Here is a 15,784-nt window from a genome sequence, read left to right as displayed (position 1 = left end):
TATATTTAGTTTGAGCCTCTATTATGGTGTTTAAAATAGTTTCCATGCAGTTTACAGGCATTTCATTTGTGTGACTATTCCTTTTAATTTCCTTTTAACTAGCTTCCTCATTTTTGTGTAGTTCCACTTTTTGCAGTTAAATGCTACTGTAGTGGGTTTCTTTGATATCTTCCCCCCTATAAGGATGTTAAATTTAATTACATTATGGTCACTTTTCCTGAGCACTTCAGCTATATTCTCCTCTTGTACCAGATCCTGTGTGCCACTTAGAACTAAATCAAGAATTGCCTCCCCCGTGTGGATTTCAGGACTAGCAGCTCCATTGAATCAGTCATTAATGGTGTCTAGAAATTTTATTTCTGCATCTTGTCCTGAGGGGTGACATGTACCCAGTCAATATGGGGATAATTGAAATCCCCCATTATTATTGGGTTTTGTGTTTTTATAGCCTCTGTAATCTCCCTGAGCATTTCACAATCAGTGTCACCATCCTGGACAGGTGGTCAGTAGTATATTCCTGTTGCTATATTCTTATTATTCAAGCATGGAATTTCTATCCATAGAGATTCTATGGTACAGTTTGATTCATTTAAGATTTTTACTATATTTGTCTCTATGCTTTCTTTCACATATAGTGCCACTCTCCCACCAGCATGACCTACTCTGTCATTCCTATATATTTTGTACCCTGTGTTACCATGTCCCATTGGTCATCATTGTTCCACCAAGTATCTGATGCTTATTATATCAATATCCTCATTTAATACTAGATACTCAAGTTTACCCATATTAGTATTTAGACTTCTTGCATTTGTATACAAGCAGTTATACAATTTGTCAGTATTTAGTTGTCTGCTTTCATGTGATGTAATTGAATTGGATTCCTCTTTGTTTGACTGTTTCTCTTCAGTTCCTGCCCTTTCTTTATCAACTTCTATCTGCTCTTCTTTGCTGGGATGTTGAGTATCCCCTTCAATAAATCCCTCCCAAGGGATGTCTCTGTCCAAACCATGTGCTCCTCTGCTCCTGTCGGCTTTTCCCGAGAACCTTAGTTAAAAAGTCCTCTACGACCTTTTTAATTTTACATGCCTGAAATCTGGTTCTGTTTAAACACTGTTTAAGTTCCAGGTATGCCCTCAGAACAGTGTTTACATGAGACTTATGTTGTGCGTAAGTGCGGTGCGGGACCTCTGCATAAGGAAGGATTGGCTTTTACCCAGTATGGCTCCATTTTAGCAAAGCACTTAAACACATGCTTAAAGTTAGGCACATGAGTTATCTAATCCCTGTTGCTCCGAGCATGTAAGAACATGCTTAATTCTAAACACATGCTTAAATCAATGACAATCAAGAGGATGAAGGCATATGCTGAAATTTAAGCATGTGTTTAAGTGCTCTGCTGAATCGGGGCCTGTGTCGGTTTGTTGCATTAGTAACCCAATCAGGGACCAGCAATAATACCACGTGATTTATGTAACTAACCAGCACAGTACAAATTGTGAATTGCACATTTTACAATCTAAATTTGTGGTCAGATTTCAGTGAATATCGAGCTGAAAAATTTCTCTTTATTTTGAGAGTAATCAGTAGGGCTTGTAGGTGTGTGGAAAGTGAAAACGATCAAATCAAATTTACTTTGGAATTTGGATCAATGTTAGCCAAAACCCTTTCCCACTATTTACTCATTTCTAGGAAATTCCGTTGTATAAGAGTAACAAGATAGCCCAGCAGCACATGTCCATGGGGTTGTTATTGCTTTTCTGAGATGGACAGTTGTATTGTATGTCCTTCAGCCTCATGCCTTATGTGCAACATGTGTAGTGCACTATAAATAATCACCTAGACATTCATTTTACATCACTATTCCATCTGGATGTATTTTTCATTATGAAATTACTTATAAAATATGTATGTGCTAATAGGAGCATTCTCATGCTTATATAAGCACATCTCTACATATTCATAGGGTGTCAGCTCTCCTGAGCTTTGCCTCACACTTCTCACACCCTAAGGGCCTAATTCTGTCCTTGGATATGTGATTATAACTCTCATTAACTTCAGTGGCTGCTCCATACATTCATCTGAGAGCAGAATTTTATCCTTTAGGATATAGAAGAGATGCTTGATGCTTAGACCCTACCCTGCAAAGGCTTATGCATGTGCATATCTTTATGCATTGTGAATAGTTGTGTTGACTCCAGTGTGATGACTCACAGGCCCATATCCTCAAAGGTACTTAGGCTCCTCGCTTCCATTGATTTCAATGGGCCATGGTGTTTAAGCTGAAGCAGATGCATAAGTCTTTGTAGGTCGGGGCCTTAAATTGTAAGCCATCTTTGTGTTATGACAGTAGAGGTCTTAGCACAATGGGGCCCAATCCCTGATTAGGGCCTCCGGGCACTGCCTCAGTACAAGTACAGTAGAACCTCGGGAATGGAGGTTGTTTGTCACTCTGAAATGGTCGAAACTCTGAACAAAATGTTATCATTGTTCTTTCAAAAGTTTACAACTGAACATTGACTTGATACAGCTTTGAAACTTTACTATGCAGAAGAAAAATGCTGCTTTTAACCATCTTAATTTATATGACACAAGCACAGAAACAGTTTCCTTCTCTTGTCATATCTTTTTTTAAACTTTCCCTTTATTTTTTTAGTAGTTTAACACAGTACTGTACCGTATTTGCTTTTTTTGTTGTCTCTGCTGCTGCCTGATTGTGCACTTCCGGTTCCAAATAAGGTGTGTGGTTGACTGGTCAGTTTGTTACTCTGGTGTTCGTAACCCTGAGGTTCTACTCTAGCAAATAATAATTACGATGCTGTTATTACAGCAAGAGATATCCAGAATCCAGGTTCAGTTCTGATAAGCATCCCAAATGTTCTCCCTTTCTCTAAACTATGCAGACCTCTTGAATCTTTTAAACTAGACCAGGTGTTTCATGGGATCAGATTTTCTGGCATGTAAAATCAGGACAGAAATATCATAAGAGCAGTGTTTTTTAGGCAATTTATAATATAATGCCTATGATAGAATGAATCTATGGTTTTGGTCCCCATCTGGAAACTAGAAGTGAAAGAACATCTCTAACATTATGGAAACTTACACATACAGTTCTAGATATTGGCTAAAGGTTCAGGTGTTCTTACTTTTTTTTTTTCTGAACCAGTTTCCCACAGCATCTCTCTAACTACAATGAGAATGGTCATGTCAGTTCATATAAACATGTATCATGGGATTATTGGACCCCAGGGAGGGACCAATGGTAATTGCCTATTATTATTCCATCCATCTGATTTTCATTCAGGGTATAGCTGCAGAAAAGGGAACTGCTGCCACATGCATGTCTCAGGAAAGTAACTGGTTTGTTCTCGTTTTGCTGTAGGATATGCCGTACTATCGCTCCCAATTTAAGAAATGTGCTGTGGTTGGGAATGGAGGGATTCTCAAGAACAGCAGATGTGGACGGGAGATTGACAGTGCAGATTTCGTATTTCGGTAATCATCCTATAGTACGGTTCTTTTAGCATTGTATAGTACTAAATAAAAGATCACACATCTATTCTTTCTTATGTTGGAATATAGGAATTGCCAAAATGGAACAAATGGTCCAGCTAATGAACTATCCTGTTTCTGGCAATGGCCAGATGGTTTAGAAGAAAAACCCACCTAATAGACAATTATAAATTACATGTCTGTGGGGGTAACTTCTTCCTAACTCCACATAGTTAGTTGCTGGTTTATGTCCTGAGGGAGGCTATCCCTATACATTTTCATCCTCCTTATTGTAACTCAGGAGGTTATTTTTATTATTCATATCAATGTCTTTAGTATTGTAGTTATGTTGGTCTCAGGATGACAAAGAGGGTGAGATGATGTATTTTATTGGACCAGCTTCTGCTGGGGGAAGAGCCAGAGACAAGCTTTCGAGCTACATGGAGCTCTTTTGAGAGCTCTCTCTGGCTCTTCCCTCAGCAGAAGTTAGTCCAGTAGAAGATATTTCACCCACCTTGTCTCTCTCTGATTAGTGTCTTTGAATCCTATTAAACTCTTTGTCTGGCTTATATTTTGTGTCAGTGAATTCCACAGATTATTTATTGTATTGCATAAAAATATTTCTTTTTACATTTTTACCTTTATTGGACCAGATTCTGATCTTAGTTACATAAAAGTCAGTGACTTACCCTGATTTACACTGGTGAAAATGAGATCAGGTTCTTGCTGATTGCCTTTTAATTTCATTGGGTGTCAATGGATAATTAGGAACAACCTATGAGTCTTCTTTTCACTGTTCATTACTAAATACACCTCTGTCATGTCACCTTTTGTATCCTCACTAAACTAAACAGTTGTGATCTTTTAAACCCATTCCTCTGTGCCTCTAGTAATTTTCTTTGGCTTTTCAGGCTAGTTTCTATTTTTTCTGGAGACAGGGTAACCCAAACTGAATTTATACAGAGTCCCACCTATTTGTATTGATCAAGACTGTTCCTGTCACTTTGATTGAAATAAGCAGCGGATCTTGTTATGAATTTAGATTGCCAACCATGAGTAGGTGAATGGCAGCATGTACAGCAGAAGTCATAACATTAGTGTCTGCATAATGCAACTTTTAGTTGTAATAATCTTTTTTGGACTCTTTTTTTCCTGTGATTTCATTCAGAATGTTGACATTTCTGTTACACAGGGACTTTCCATAGCCTGTAATTGACCTGTGCCAGCCCAGAGAGGTGGTGGATCAAGATAAAAAGTGGAAGTTGTGTTTATTTTGATACTAATGATTAGGTTCCTGAGAGTTTGATCAAATCAAAAGAAAGAGCATGTCAAAAAATGACTGAATTTCAGTAGAAACAATTGTAATATTAGGATTCTCATGCAAAGAAAGCGGTTTGATGTCTAGAAGGAAGATAGGCCCTGATTAAGAAATGCAGATGCTCAAATCCAGAAGTCTGTTCAGAACAGCATTTCACATGTGCTTAACTTTAAGCACATATTTAAGTTCTGTTGATGTCAACTTTGAAGTAAAGCATGTGCTTAAGTGCAGTCCCGAAGAGGCAGGTTTTCCTGAACTGATGCCATATTGCTTCACTGTGGGATGATAATCATCTCATTTTGCCATTAAAACTGCTAAAAATACATTGCAGGACATCCAAAGAACGCTGCTGAAGTCAGTGGTAATGATGTTGATGCCTATTTTAACACTGACAGGGATGTTTATGTTTAGAAGGATTTGAAACCATTGTTTTCTAGAGGGGAAAAAATGGATTTTATTTTAGATTATATATGGAATTTCCATTTATCACCAGTTGCTGTTGCCTACCTCCACCTACTGACCAAATAGGAAAACTACATGGAAACACATCAGACACATTTGGAGTAGATCCCTGGCAGGATCTTGCACAAAATGTTATGATTTTATGTTTCTTGCACAAAAAATATTGTTGGTTTAAGCTGATTTAATTATTTTTATAAGATGTTTTCTAATTCAACAAATAGAAGTTGCCCTAATGTATTTCGGTATTGCACTGATACTTGCTACTAGTTGGGTAATTAAGAAAATTAAAAATTGAGGCTGAATATTTGGGGAATCTTCCTAAAAATGAGTTCTAATAGGCTATGGACTTAGCTGCCAAGGGAATTAGTAGAACCCAACTTACTAGAGAAATTTAAAACTAGACTGGACAAGCTAGCAGAAGAAATATCGTAGGGAGCAATCCTACCATGGCTGAAGGATAGACAATGATGTCAGTCTCCGAAATGATATGGACACTAGTACGAATGTATGAACGATTGTCTTCAACATTCCCTCCAAAGGGTCATTACTGCCGTCTTGTTAAACAACTTCAGATCTTACATAAGACTTCTAATGCAGAATCCTCAATATTAGAAGATTGTGCCCTGATAGGGAGGACTTGGAAGAGCCGAGCTCAGTTCCCTGCTCCACACAGTCTTCCTGTGTGATCTTGAGCAAGGCACTTAGGGCCAGATTTGTAAAGGTGCTTAGATGCCTAATGGGGTAGATAGAGCCCTGGTGAGGTTTTCAAAAGCACCTATCTGCCTCAATACTGTTAAAAAAAATCTGCCTCTTAGGGTATGTCTACACTACAATGTAAGCCCAGGGTTAGTGGGACTTAAGTCAGCTGACCCTGGGTTAGAGAACGCAGGGCTTGAGCGTCTACACTTATTGTTAACGGTAGGTTAAGAATTTTCTAACACAGGCTTGAACCTGGGGCTTTGGCATCCACACTGCAGCAACCAGACCTAAGTCAAATCAACCAAATCCCAGACTCTCTAGTGCCCACCTAAAATGCAGCTGCTCTAGCTAGCCCTTTGACCGTGTTGCACTGTGGGAAAACTTGATGATCCACCCTGCACATGACAGGAAGTTTGAACCACCCACCAACGCATCTCGCCAAGCAGTCATTTTGGTCAGTGGGCTTCCAGCCACCCGAGCCAGCCACATGGAGGAGACACTTTGTGAAGAACTTCTCTTGCTTGCGTTTTCACTCCTGTGTCAGGAAATGGGCATCACTTCCGTGAGATGCTGATGCGCATTTCGGCACCATCATAAAGAGAGCGGGAAGAGGAGGAGGCAGAGGAGGAGGAGCACCAAGCATGGCAGACTCGAACTGACTGATGGTTCTCAGTACACTCCGTACAGCCTCTGATGCCCCCTATGTAGACTGGAGCTTCTGGAGCAGGGCCACAAGCACAGATTGGCGGGATCACATTGTCATGCACCTGGGATGACCAGCCATGGGTCCAGAACTTTTGCATGAAGAAAGCTACATTTCTGGAGCTTTGCAAGCCACTTGTCCAATCTTCCAGGATAAAGACACATGCATAAGGCCACCCCTGCTGGTCCAGAAGTGGGTTGCTATAGCCATTTGGAAGCTGGCTACCCCAGACTGCTACAGGTCTGTTGCAAACCAGTTTGGTGTTGGAAAGTCAACTGTGGGTAAAGTGGCTGTGGAGGTTTCTGAGGCAATCAGGCATGTGGTTTACCCCAAAGTGGCAGTCCTGAAGTAATTGCTGGCTTTGAGAGAATGGGGTTTCCAAACTGCACTGGGGCCATTGATGAGATTCATGTGCTCGTAGTTTGAGCACACAAATACATAAACTACAAAGGGTACTACTCCATCGTTATGCAGGCTCTTGTGGACCCGAGGGCGATTTATGAATGTCACATGGGTTGTACTAGAAAAACTCAAGATGCCAGGGTTTTCCAGCAATCAGGAGTCTACATTCATGGACAGGCTGTTCCCACCAAATGACACTATCCCCACCAAATGACATTATCATCAATGGAGTTACTGTCCCCACCGTTATTCTGGGGGACCCTGCAATACCTCCTTTTGCCTTGGCTTATGAAACTGTACCCTGATTTCAGAGGCCCTGGCAAAAGATAGTTTAATGACACTCTCAGCAGGTGTAGAATGGTTGCTGAATGTGCTTTTGGCAGATTGAAATCCCGTTCGAGATGTCCACAGACCCATTTGGATGCCAGTGTCATCAATGGTGTCTGCCTCACTGTGGCTTGCTGTGCTCTTCACAATCTCTGTGAAGCCAGAGGTGAGCCATTTCCCCCTGAATGGGCCTATGACAGCGACGGGCCGCTGAATTGATACCCGCAGCCAGAAAGTGCACCTACTACAGCTGGAGCTGGATGCACCCGGACAACAGCAGTCAGGGATGCTTTGTGCTCCCACATTATGGACTTGCATGGTCCAATGGAAAAGGGGGAAATAGTACCTTTATGAATGTGCTTGTGGGGTCTGGTGGGGGGCATGAGGCTTACTGATTGTGGGGAGGGGTGGGGTGCTTGGAGAGGAGGGTGGAATTAGGAATGACAAGACCACTTATGAAATAGGGGGAAGAGGGTTATTCAAAAATGGATTGATGTAAGGAAGTGATTGAAGTATGAATGGCTATAGATAACTGGGTTGAGGGATAGTCTTTGCATACAAATTCCTAATTGTCCCTGATCATGTGTTTACCTTTATTATTTTGAATACGCATCACACCATGTGAAGCAGTGATAGAAATAAACTTATTTGATGAAATAAAAAAGCTTTAATTATAAATGTGTTTTAGAAAAGTACAACATTCGCCCATTCCCAGGCAGGCCAGCAGCCATCACCACACCGAAACACCAGTCACAAGAGAAGCTTGCAGAAACAACCCCCCCACCCTGCAAAGTGCATGAAAAAGTGCAAACAGTGAAACCACATACAAAACAGAATCCCCCACCCCCACCCCATCATGGCATTTTCCCTGATCCCCTGTTCTCTTTTCCCTTCTTTCCCTATTTGCCATGCACTTGGTGCTGTGGGAGGGAGGTGGAGGCATACACGGGGAGGGGGTCAACATGGAGGGCTGCATGGGGCAATATTGCCCTGCCCAGCCACACCTGGGGTCCGATTGCCTGGGCCACCCAGTCTGCTTCTGGACTGCAGCACAGGGTAGTGCGCAGAGGTCAGGCCAGGCATAGATGATATAGCAGGAGCTGCTACTCTTGCAGTCAGCGATATGGGCCACTCAAACCATCTCTGTCCTCCTCCCTTAGCCACCGTTCCTATTCCAGGAACTGTGAAGCAAGTGCCTGCTCCCATGCTAAAACCCTGGCCTCAAGCCGTGCAGCCAGCCTGAGCCTTTCACCTGGCAGCATGCCCTTCCTCTAGCCACAGGTCCCTTTGCCTTTGGCATGGGAACTACTTGTGGCCCTCTCCAGAACTTCAACCCTAAGTTCAACACGGAAACGCTTCCTCGTGGAATGGGCTCGGAAGGTACATTGGCCCAGGCGTGTGCTGCAGTGTGGGAGAGCAGTGGAGGTGCTGCAGCCACTCGCGGTCAATTGGCCTGGAACAGGGCAAGACATAGAGGGTTATTGTCTCAAATAGCTCCCTGCAGGAACACAGAAAAGATCTCTGTGGAATTTCAAGGACATAAAACGATACTTTTATGAACGGAACTTCAATATGTTGTGAGAAGGCTGCTTCGGCCCACAGAAGCTCCTGGACACAGCTTGGTTAATTGTGCAGCCAAAGAATTGCAGGCACAATGGTAAGTTAAAGAAGCAAAGCTGCATTTGTTATTGTAGAAAATTGCAAAACTACTTGGGTTTGAGGGCAGGTGGTGAGGGGTGACAGGCTTTTTCTGTTATTTCAGGCCTTCCACATTTTGGAGGACATAACAGTTCTTGTGGTGCCCGACTGGCAAAGGGAGATGTTATTCCAGTCTGCTGGTGGGAAACCTGCAGTTTATGCAACAGAAGTATTCAGACGTAAAGTGAATGAACAGCACAGCTATGAGCAGTCTGGGCTGGTCAGCTACTGAGGTGGCCCTGGAACATACGCCCTTCCCCGAAATGTGACAACCTATCTGGAGTTCCTGCTTCAGGAAAAGTTTGCAGCTATCAGTACCCAGGATTGGGTCAGGAATCAACAGGATGCTGCGTTAGCTTGCACATGGCTTAGCCTGCCATGACTGCATGGAAAACCACAGAACTCCACAGCCTTCCTCCTCTCAGCCCCCAGCACGTTTCTGGAGAAAATTTCAAACCACCGTCATATTTGGAACAAATAGTTTTGTCACCTATGGACTGCATGGATTACTTCCAACTGAACTGGACTAAATTTGTGAATGGAACACATTTCCCCAAACACACACACACACATGCACGCACACAGTGTTCACTATTGCCAGGCAGCTTGATAGACCATAAAATGGTTATAGAGAGGCATACTTACAGGCATGGCAATATAAGGTTATTATTTTTAAGTGACAAGAATGGCCCTAGCAAAAATCTGTGCCTTTCCAGTGAAGATACACTTCCAACGTGTTCTTTAATGTTTGCATGCCTCAGTTGCCTTTTTGAACTCCACGTGGTGGGGGGAGCCACGTCTCTGGCATACAATCCGCCATTAGCAGATACACGCTGCTAGCTGGGGCTTCTCATAACTGCAGCATTGGTTCATAGAATGGAAATCCCTCCCATTACTGTATTAATAAACATTAAAATGGAGCCAGAAACTTACCAGGCTTAGGGGCAGCTTCTGTCCTGTCTGGATCTGCTGCAGGCTGTCCCTCAGGGGCTGCATCAAACAGCTCTTCTGAGTATAGACCCAGAGTGTGCAGCGTCTCCAGAGCCTACTCTGGAACTGGTTTCAGCAACAGGGTGACTTCTTTGTCTCCATTCGGTGCTTGGTGCTGGCTCCCATCAGTCCCCATGATAGATCCTGGGCATGGGTGGTGGATGACTCTCTCCTTCGGGGAAGCTAGCCCGCTGGCCCTGCCCTTTCTGCCTGAGGGCCCACCCCACGCAGCTGGAGGATAGGGTTGCAACCCTCCAGGATTGTCCTGGAGTCTCCAGGAATTAAAGATTAATCTTTAATTAAAAATTCTGTCATGTGATGAAATCTCCAGGAATTCATACAACCAAAGTTGGCAACCCTACCAGAGGAACCCTGAGGTGCCCCCACCCCCACTGAGAAGCTCCGGCCCACCTGCCCCCGTGCCATCCTGGGCCAGCCCCAGCACTGCCCTGGGCCACTGACCCATCCTGTCCCCCTGGGCTGACCAAGCTCCAAGCCACCAGCTGGAGCTGAGCCCCTGCCAGCTTCAGGGGAGTCGGGAGGGGGGAAGGCAGGGCCTTGGAGTGGAACATGGGCGGGGCCATGGCCTGGGTTTGGGGAGGCTTAGCCTCCCCTGGCCTTTGATACCCACCGCCCATGATTCTGGGGCCACTAGGGCACCATTCCAGCTGACCAGGTCATCATGCACAACAGTTGGCACCATTCTGGGCATAGCGCCCGGCAGCTGGCCAAACTCTTCATAAAATGGGCATGATTTTGACAAGTTCCCCCAGGTGCAGTTCTGGTCCCTGGTTTTCCGGTACTCACTCTTGAGCCGCTTAACCCACTCCCTGCACTAGTCACTGGTTCGGTATATTTGCAAAGCCGCCAGCCTCTTCGCTATTTGCTACTGTGCAGGGTCATTCCTGGTCCTCTTACTGAAGGCCACAGTTCTGCTGGCCTTGCACCAGAGAGTTTCCAAAACCAGGCTGTGCTCCTGTGAGATCAAGCAGTGCACTTTGCAAAAGGCTTGTTCTGTTCTATCTCCATTGCAAACACAGAAGGCTCTCTGATGGTGTGTAGGCAGCTTGGTGATCAGAAGACAATGGACGGGTTAACGCTGACTTACTGAGCTGCTGACGTACACCGAGGGTGGTTGCTGGTGTTTTCTATAGAGTAGATTGAAGATTTTAGATAGAGAAGACAAAGGAACATAGCAAGGACAAAGGAAATTGGTCTATGGGATTGTGGGATACTTTTTGGAGGACTCCCAGGATCTGAGTCAAGCGGAGCAGCATGTACACTGCAAAGCAATAGGGCTTGAACCCTGGGTCTGAGCCCTGGGTTAGCACGATTTGTGTGTGGATGGATGGGGGGGTTAGGCTTGAGCCTGAGGCTGAGCCTGGGCTCACATTCCAGTGGTAGACATACCCTTAGTGCCTCAGTTTCCCATCTGTACAATGGGGATAACAGCACTGACCTACCTCAGGGGGTGCTGTGAGCATAAATACAAATAAGATTTTGAGTTGCTCCAATAGTATGGTAACAGAAGACATATAAGTGTGTAAATGCCAGTGTTACCTAATTTATATTTTAGCTTTTGGGTAAAACGTTTTAAGTAGAAGATAATGGAGCAAGTAATTAAGGAAATCATCTGCAAACACTTGGAAGGTGGTAAGGTGATAGGGAATAGCCAGCATGGATTTGTAAAGAACAAATCGTGTCAAACCAATCTGATAGCTTTCTTTGATAGGATAACGAGCCTTGTGGATAAGGGAGAAGCTGTGGATGTGGTATACCTAGACTTTAGTAAGGCATTTGATACGGTCTCGCATAATATTCTTATCGATAAACTAGGCAAATACAATTTAGATGGGGCTACTATAAGGTGGGTGCATAACTGGCTGGATAACCGTACTCAGAGAGTTGTTATTAATGGTTCCCAATCCTGCTGGAAAGGCATAACAAGTGGGGTTCCGCAGGGGTCTGTTTTGGGACCGGCTCTGTTCAATATCTTCATTAACGACTTAGATATTGGCATAGAAAGTATGCTTATTAAGTTTGCAGATGATACCAAACTGGGAGGGATTGCAACTGCTTTGGAGGACAGGGTCATAATTCAAAATGATCTGGACAAATTGGAGAAATGGTCTGAGATAAACAGGATGAAGTTTAACAAAGACAAATGCAAAGTGCTCCACTTAGGAAGGAACAATCAGTTTCACACATACAGAATGGGAAGAGACTGTCTAGGAAGGAGTACGGCAGAAAGGGATCTAGGGATTATAGTTGACCACAAGCTAAATATGAGTCAACAGTGTGATGCTGTTGCAAAAAAAGCAAACATGATTCTGGGATGTATTAACAGGTGTGTTGTGAGCAAGACACGAGAAGTCATTCTTCCGCTCTACTCTGCGCTGGTTAGGCCTCAACTGGAGTATTGTGTCCAGTTCTGGGCACCGCATTTCAAGAAAGATGTGGAGAAATTGGAGAGGGTCCAGAGAAGAGCAACAAGAATGATTAAAGGTCTTGAGAACATGACCTATGAAGGAAGGCTGAAAGAATTGGGTTTGTTTAGTTTGGAAAAGAGAAGACTGAGAGGGGACATGATAGCAGTTTTCAGATATCTAAAAGGGTGTCATAAGGAGGAGGGAGAAAACTTGTTCACCTTAGCCTCTAAGGATAGAACAAGAAGCAATGGGCTTAAACTGCAGCAAGGGAGGTTTAGGTTGGGCATTAGGAAAAAGTTCCTAACTGTCAGGGTGGTTAAACACTGGAATAAACTGCCTAGGGAGGTTGTGAAATCTCCATCTCTGGAGATATTTAAGAGTAGGTTAGATAAATGTCTATCAGGGATGGTCTAGACAGTATTTGGTCCTGCCATAAGGGCAGGGGATTGGACTCAATGACCTCTCGAGGTCCCTTCCAGTCCTAGAATCTATGAATCTATAAGTATCCACAATATAGAGGGGGATATTTGAGGAACACTGGGAGTTTAGAGATTAGTTTTTCCTGTAGTCTCATCCAGATATTTCTGGCCATAAATATAATCAGAATCAAAGCCAATGAACTGACAAGAGGGAAATGTTATTAACAAGCAATGGACATTTCTACAGGGTGCACGTGTGTGTTAACATTTGCATGAGCAGGGAGGAGTAAATATGTTTCTTCTTACAGCCACTGACATTAACAATTTGTGACCTGCAGTGTGCAGTTTAAGCATCAACTCATTTTAGAATCAGAGAATTGTAGGGCTGGGAGGGACCTCAATAAGTCATCTAGTCCACCCTCGCCCCCGTGCTGAGGCAGGACCAAGTATACCACAGTCCATCAGATTGTGTATCCATGATCAGATTCTTAATTCACAGTCTACTTCTAATTTTGCTGTTTATAACAAATGTTTAAACACAGTTCCACATTCTCATCCTGAACAGCTGCAAGGCATTCTTGAACTTACTTTTTACTTCTTTCCTTTAGATGCAATTTACCTCCTATATCTGAGAAATATGTCGTGGACGTTGGTGTAAAGACAGACATTGTGACAGTCAATCCCAGCATTATTACTGAAAGGTCAATTCGTTAATTTTTTTAACCCCTTTAGACTTTCCTCCTGTCTTCGCAAAACAGACAAACAGAAGTGTCACAGAAAATCTGGCTGCAGTTAGACAAGACCTAAAGGATTGATTGTGTAATATGCTGAGCAGTCTGGCCCCAATCCACCAAAGCACATAAAAGCACATGCTTAAGTCCCACTGAAATCAGCAGCATGTGCTTAAAGTTAAGCAGGGCCTTGTATGTTCCCATTGAATCAACGGGACCACTCACATGCATAATGTTAATCGCATGCTTAACTGCTTGCAGGACTGGAGCCATAGAGCTACATCCCGCTTGCCTCACTCAAGAAGTCCATTCAGTGTGTCTCCTTGCATGAGTAACGTGAATGGGATTTGGCCCCAACAGATACAAGCTTCTTTCAAACATTGGTTTCTAACCATCAGAGGAGTGAAGTTCTGGAACAGCCTTCTAAGGGGAGTAGTGGGGGCAAAAGACATATCTGGCTTCAAGACTAAGCTTGATAAGTTTATGGAGGGGATGGTATAATGGGATTGGTCTTTGACTATTAGCGGTAAATATGCCCAATGGCTTGTGATGGGATGTTAGATGGGGTGGGATCTGAGTTACTACAGAGAATTCTTTCCTGGCTGGTGAGTCTTGCCCACATGCTCAGGGGTTTAGCTGATTGCCATATTTGGAGTCGGGAAGGAATTTTCCTCCAGGGCAGATTGGCAGAGGCCCTGGGGTTTTTTCGCCTTACTCTGCAGCGTGGGGCACGGGTCACTTGCTGGAAGATTCTCTGCATCTTGAAGTCTTTAAACCATGATTTGAGGACTTCAATGGCTCAGACACAGGTTTGATACAGGAGTGGGTGGGTGAGATTCAGTAGCCTGCGTTGTGCAGGAGGTCAGACTAGATGATCATAATGGTCCCTTCTGACCTTAAAGTCTATGATTACATTTTAGATGTTTCACTAAAATTTCTGCTCTGAGGTGATATTAATTCTTGTATAATCCCCGACACTGATATGTGTTAATATGTATCGAATACAATTAGTAAAAACATTTCAAAATTTAAAGTTTTCCACCTAAATTTTGATGGAAAAAATAAGGGATGAAATTTTTGTGGAAATTTTGACTCATTTTTTGACCACTAGTCAAAGGATTTACTGGTTGGGAAAGGTGAAATATATTCATGATTTTCTCTCTCCCCCTCTCCCTTTTTTATTACCAGAACTTTTTAATGACAAATTTCCTACCAGCCACAGAGCTAAATACATTTTCCGTTTGTCACTGAAAGATCATTTCAAAATTTTTTTGCAAGCAGCTCTATTTATTAAGATCAGGGGTGTTTCATTGTGTCAGGGAATCTTTATGGAAAGCTTCTTGTTTGTTAGTTTAATTCATATTGAACCTCGCAGCTTGATAATCACTTGTATCCTTTTATTCTTTAGATTCCATAAGCTGGAGAAATGGAGGAAACCTTTCTATGATGTGCTACAGGTTTATGAAAATGCATCGGTGCTGCTGCCTGCTTTCTACAACACCCGCAACACGGATGTCTCTATCCGGGTCAAATACGTCCTGGATGATTTTGAATCTCAGCAAGCTGTCTACTATTTCCACCCTCAGTATCTCATCAACGTCTCGCGCTACTGGCTCGGTCAAGGGGTGCGTGCCAAGCGGATTAGCACGGGATTGATTCTGGTGACTGCTGCCCTGGAACTCTGTGAAGAGGTCCACCTTTTTGGCTTTTGGGCGTTCCCCATGAACCCCTCAGGGATTTTTATAACTCACCATTACTACGACAATGTCAAACCTCGCCCTGGCTTCCACGCAATGCCCTCAGAAATCTTCAACTTCCTCCACATGCACAGCAAGGGGATCCTGCATGTTCATACCGGGACTTGCAGCTGCTGTTGATGATGATGATGATGATTTTTCCTCCGATGTAAAAGTGCAACAGGAACTCAGTGTCTATGTTTAGTGTAGAAGAGTTTTATTACATCCTGAGATGATGCAATAATTGTTCAATATCGATTTCTCAAAGCATTGCATCCCATAGAAGCTGAGATTCCAGCATCCTTCCTGCTCGATGGGGTAGGGTTATGTGATTTGGGTGAAGTGAAACTCATCCATCATAGGATATGCACTGCCCTG

At 43.3% G+C, this 15,784-nt stretch overlaps 1 protein-coding gene across 3 annotated transcripts in view; it reads left to right on the top strand.

The window, feature by feature from the left end:
• The window catches only part of ST8SIA5 (ST8 alpha-N-acetyl-neuraminide alpha-2,8-sialyltransferase 5), a 77,319-nt gene extending 61,772 nt beyond the window's left edge, over positions 1-15,547 (top strand). For all 3 annotated transcript variants that reach the window (XM_065406702.1, XM_065406700.1, XM_065406699.1), the window contains 3 exons: positions 3,383-3,495; positions 13,548-13,640; positions 15,079-15,547. In XM_065406702.1, coding sequence (XP_065262774.1) covers positions 3,383-3,495; positions 13,548-13,640; positions 15,079-15,547 — 675 coding nt within the window. The remainder of the gene's footprint in view (positions 1-3,382; positions 3,496-13,547; positions 13,641-15,078) is intronic.
• Positions 15,548-15,784: the final 237 nt, after the last annotated feature.

This window comes from Emys orbicularis, chromosome 6 (assembly GCF_028017835.1).
Source record: "Emys orbicularis isolate rEmyOrb1 chromosome 6, rEmyOrb1.hap1, whole genome shotgun sequence".
Taxonomy (NCBI): Eukaryota; Metazoa; Chordata; order Testudines; family Emydidae; genus Emys; species Emys orbicularis.
The sequence above is the reverse complement of the archived record's forward strand: the minus strand, read 5'-3'. Positions and strand labels throughout refer to the sequence as shown.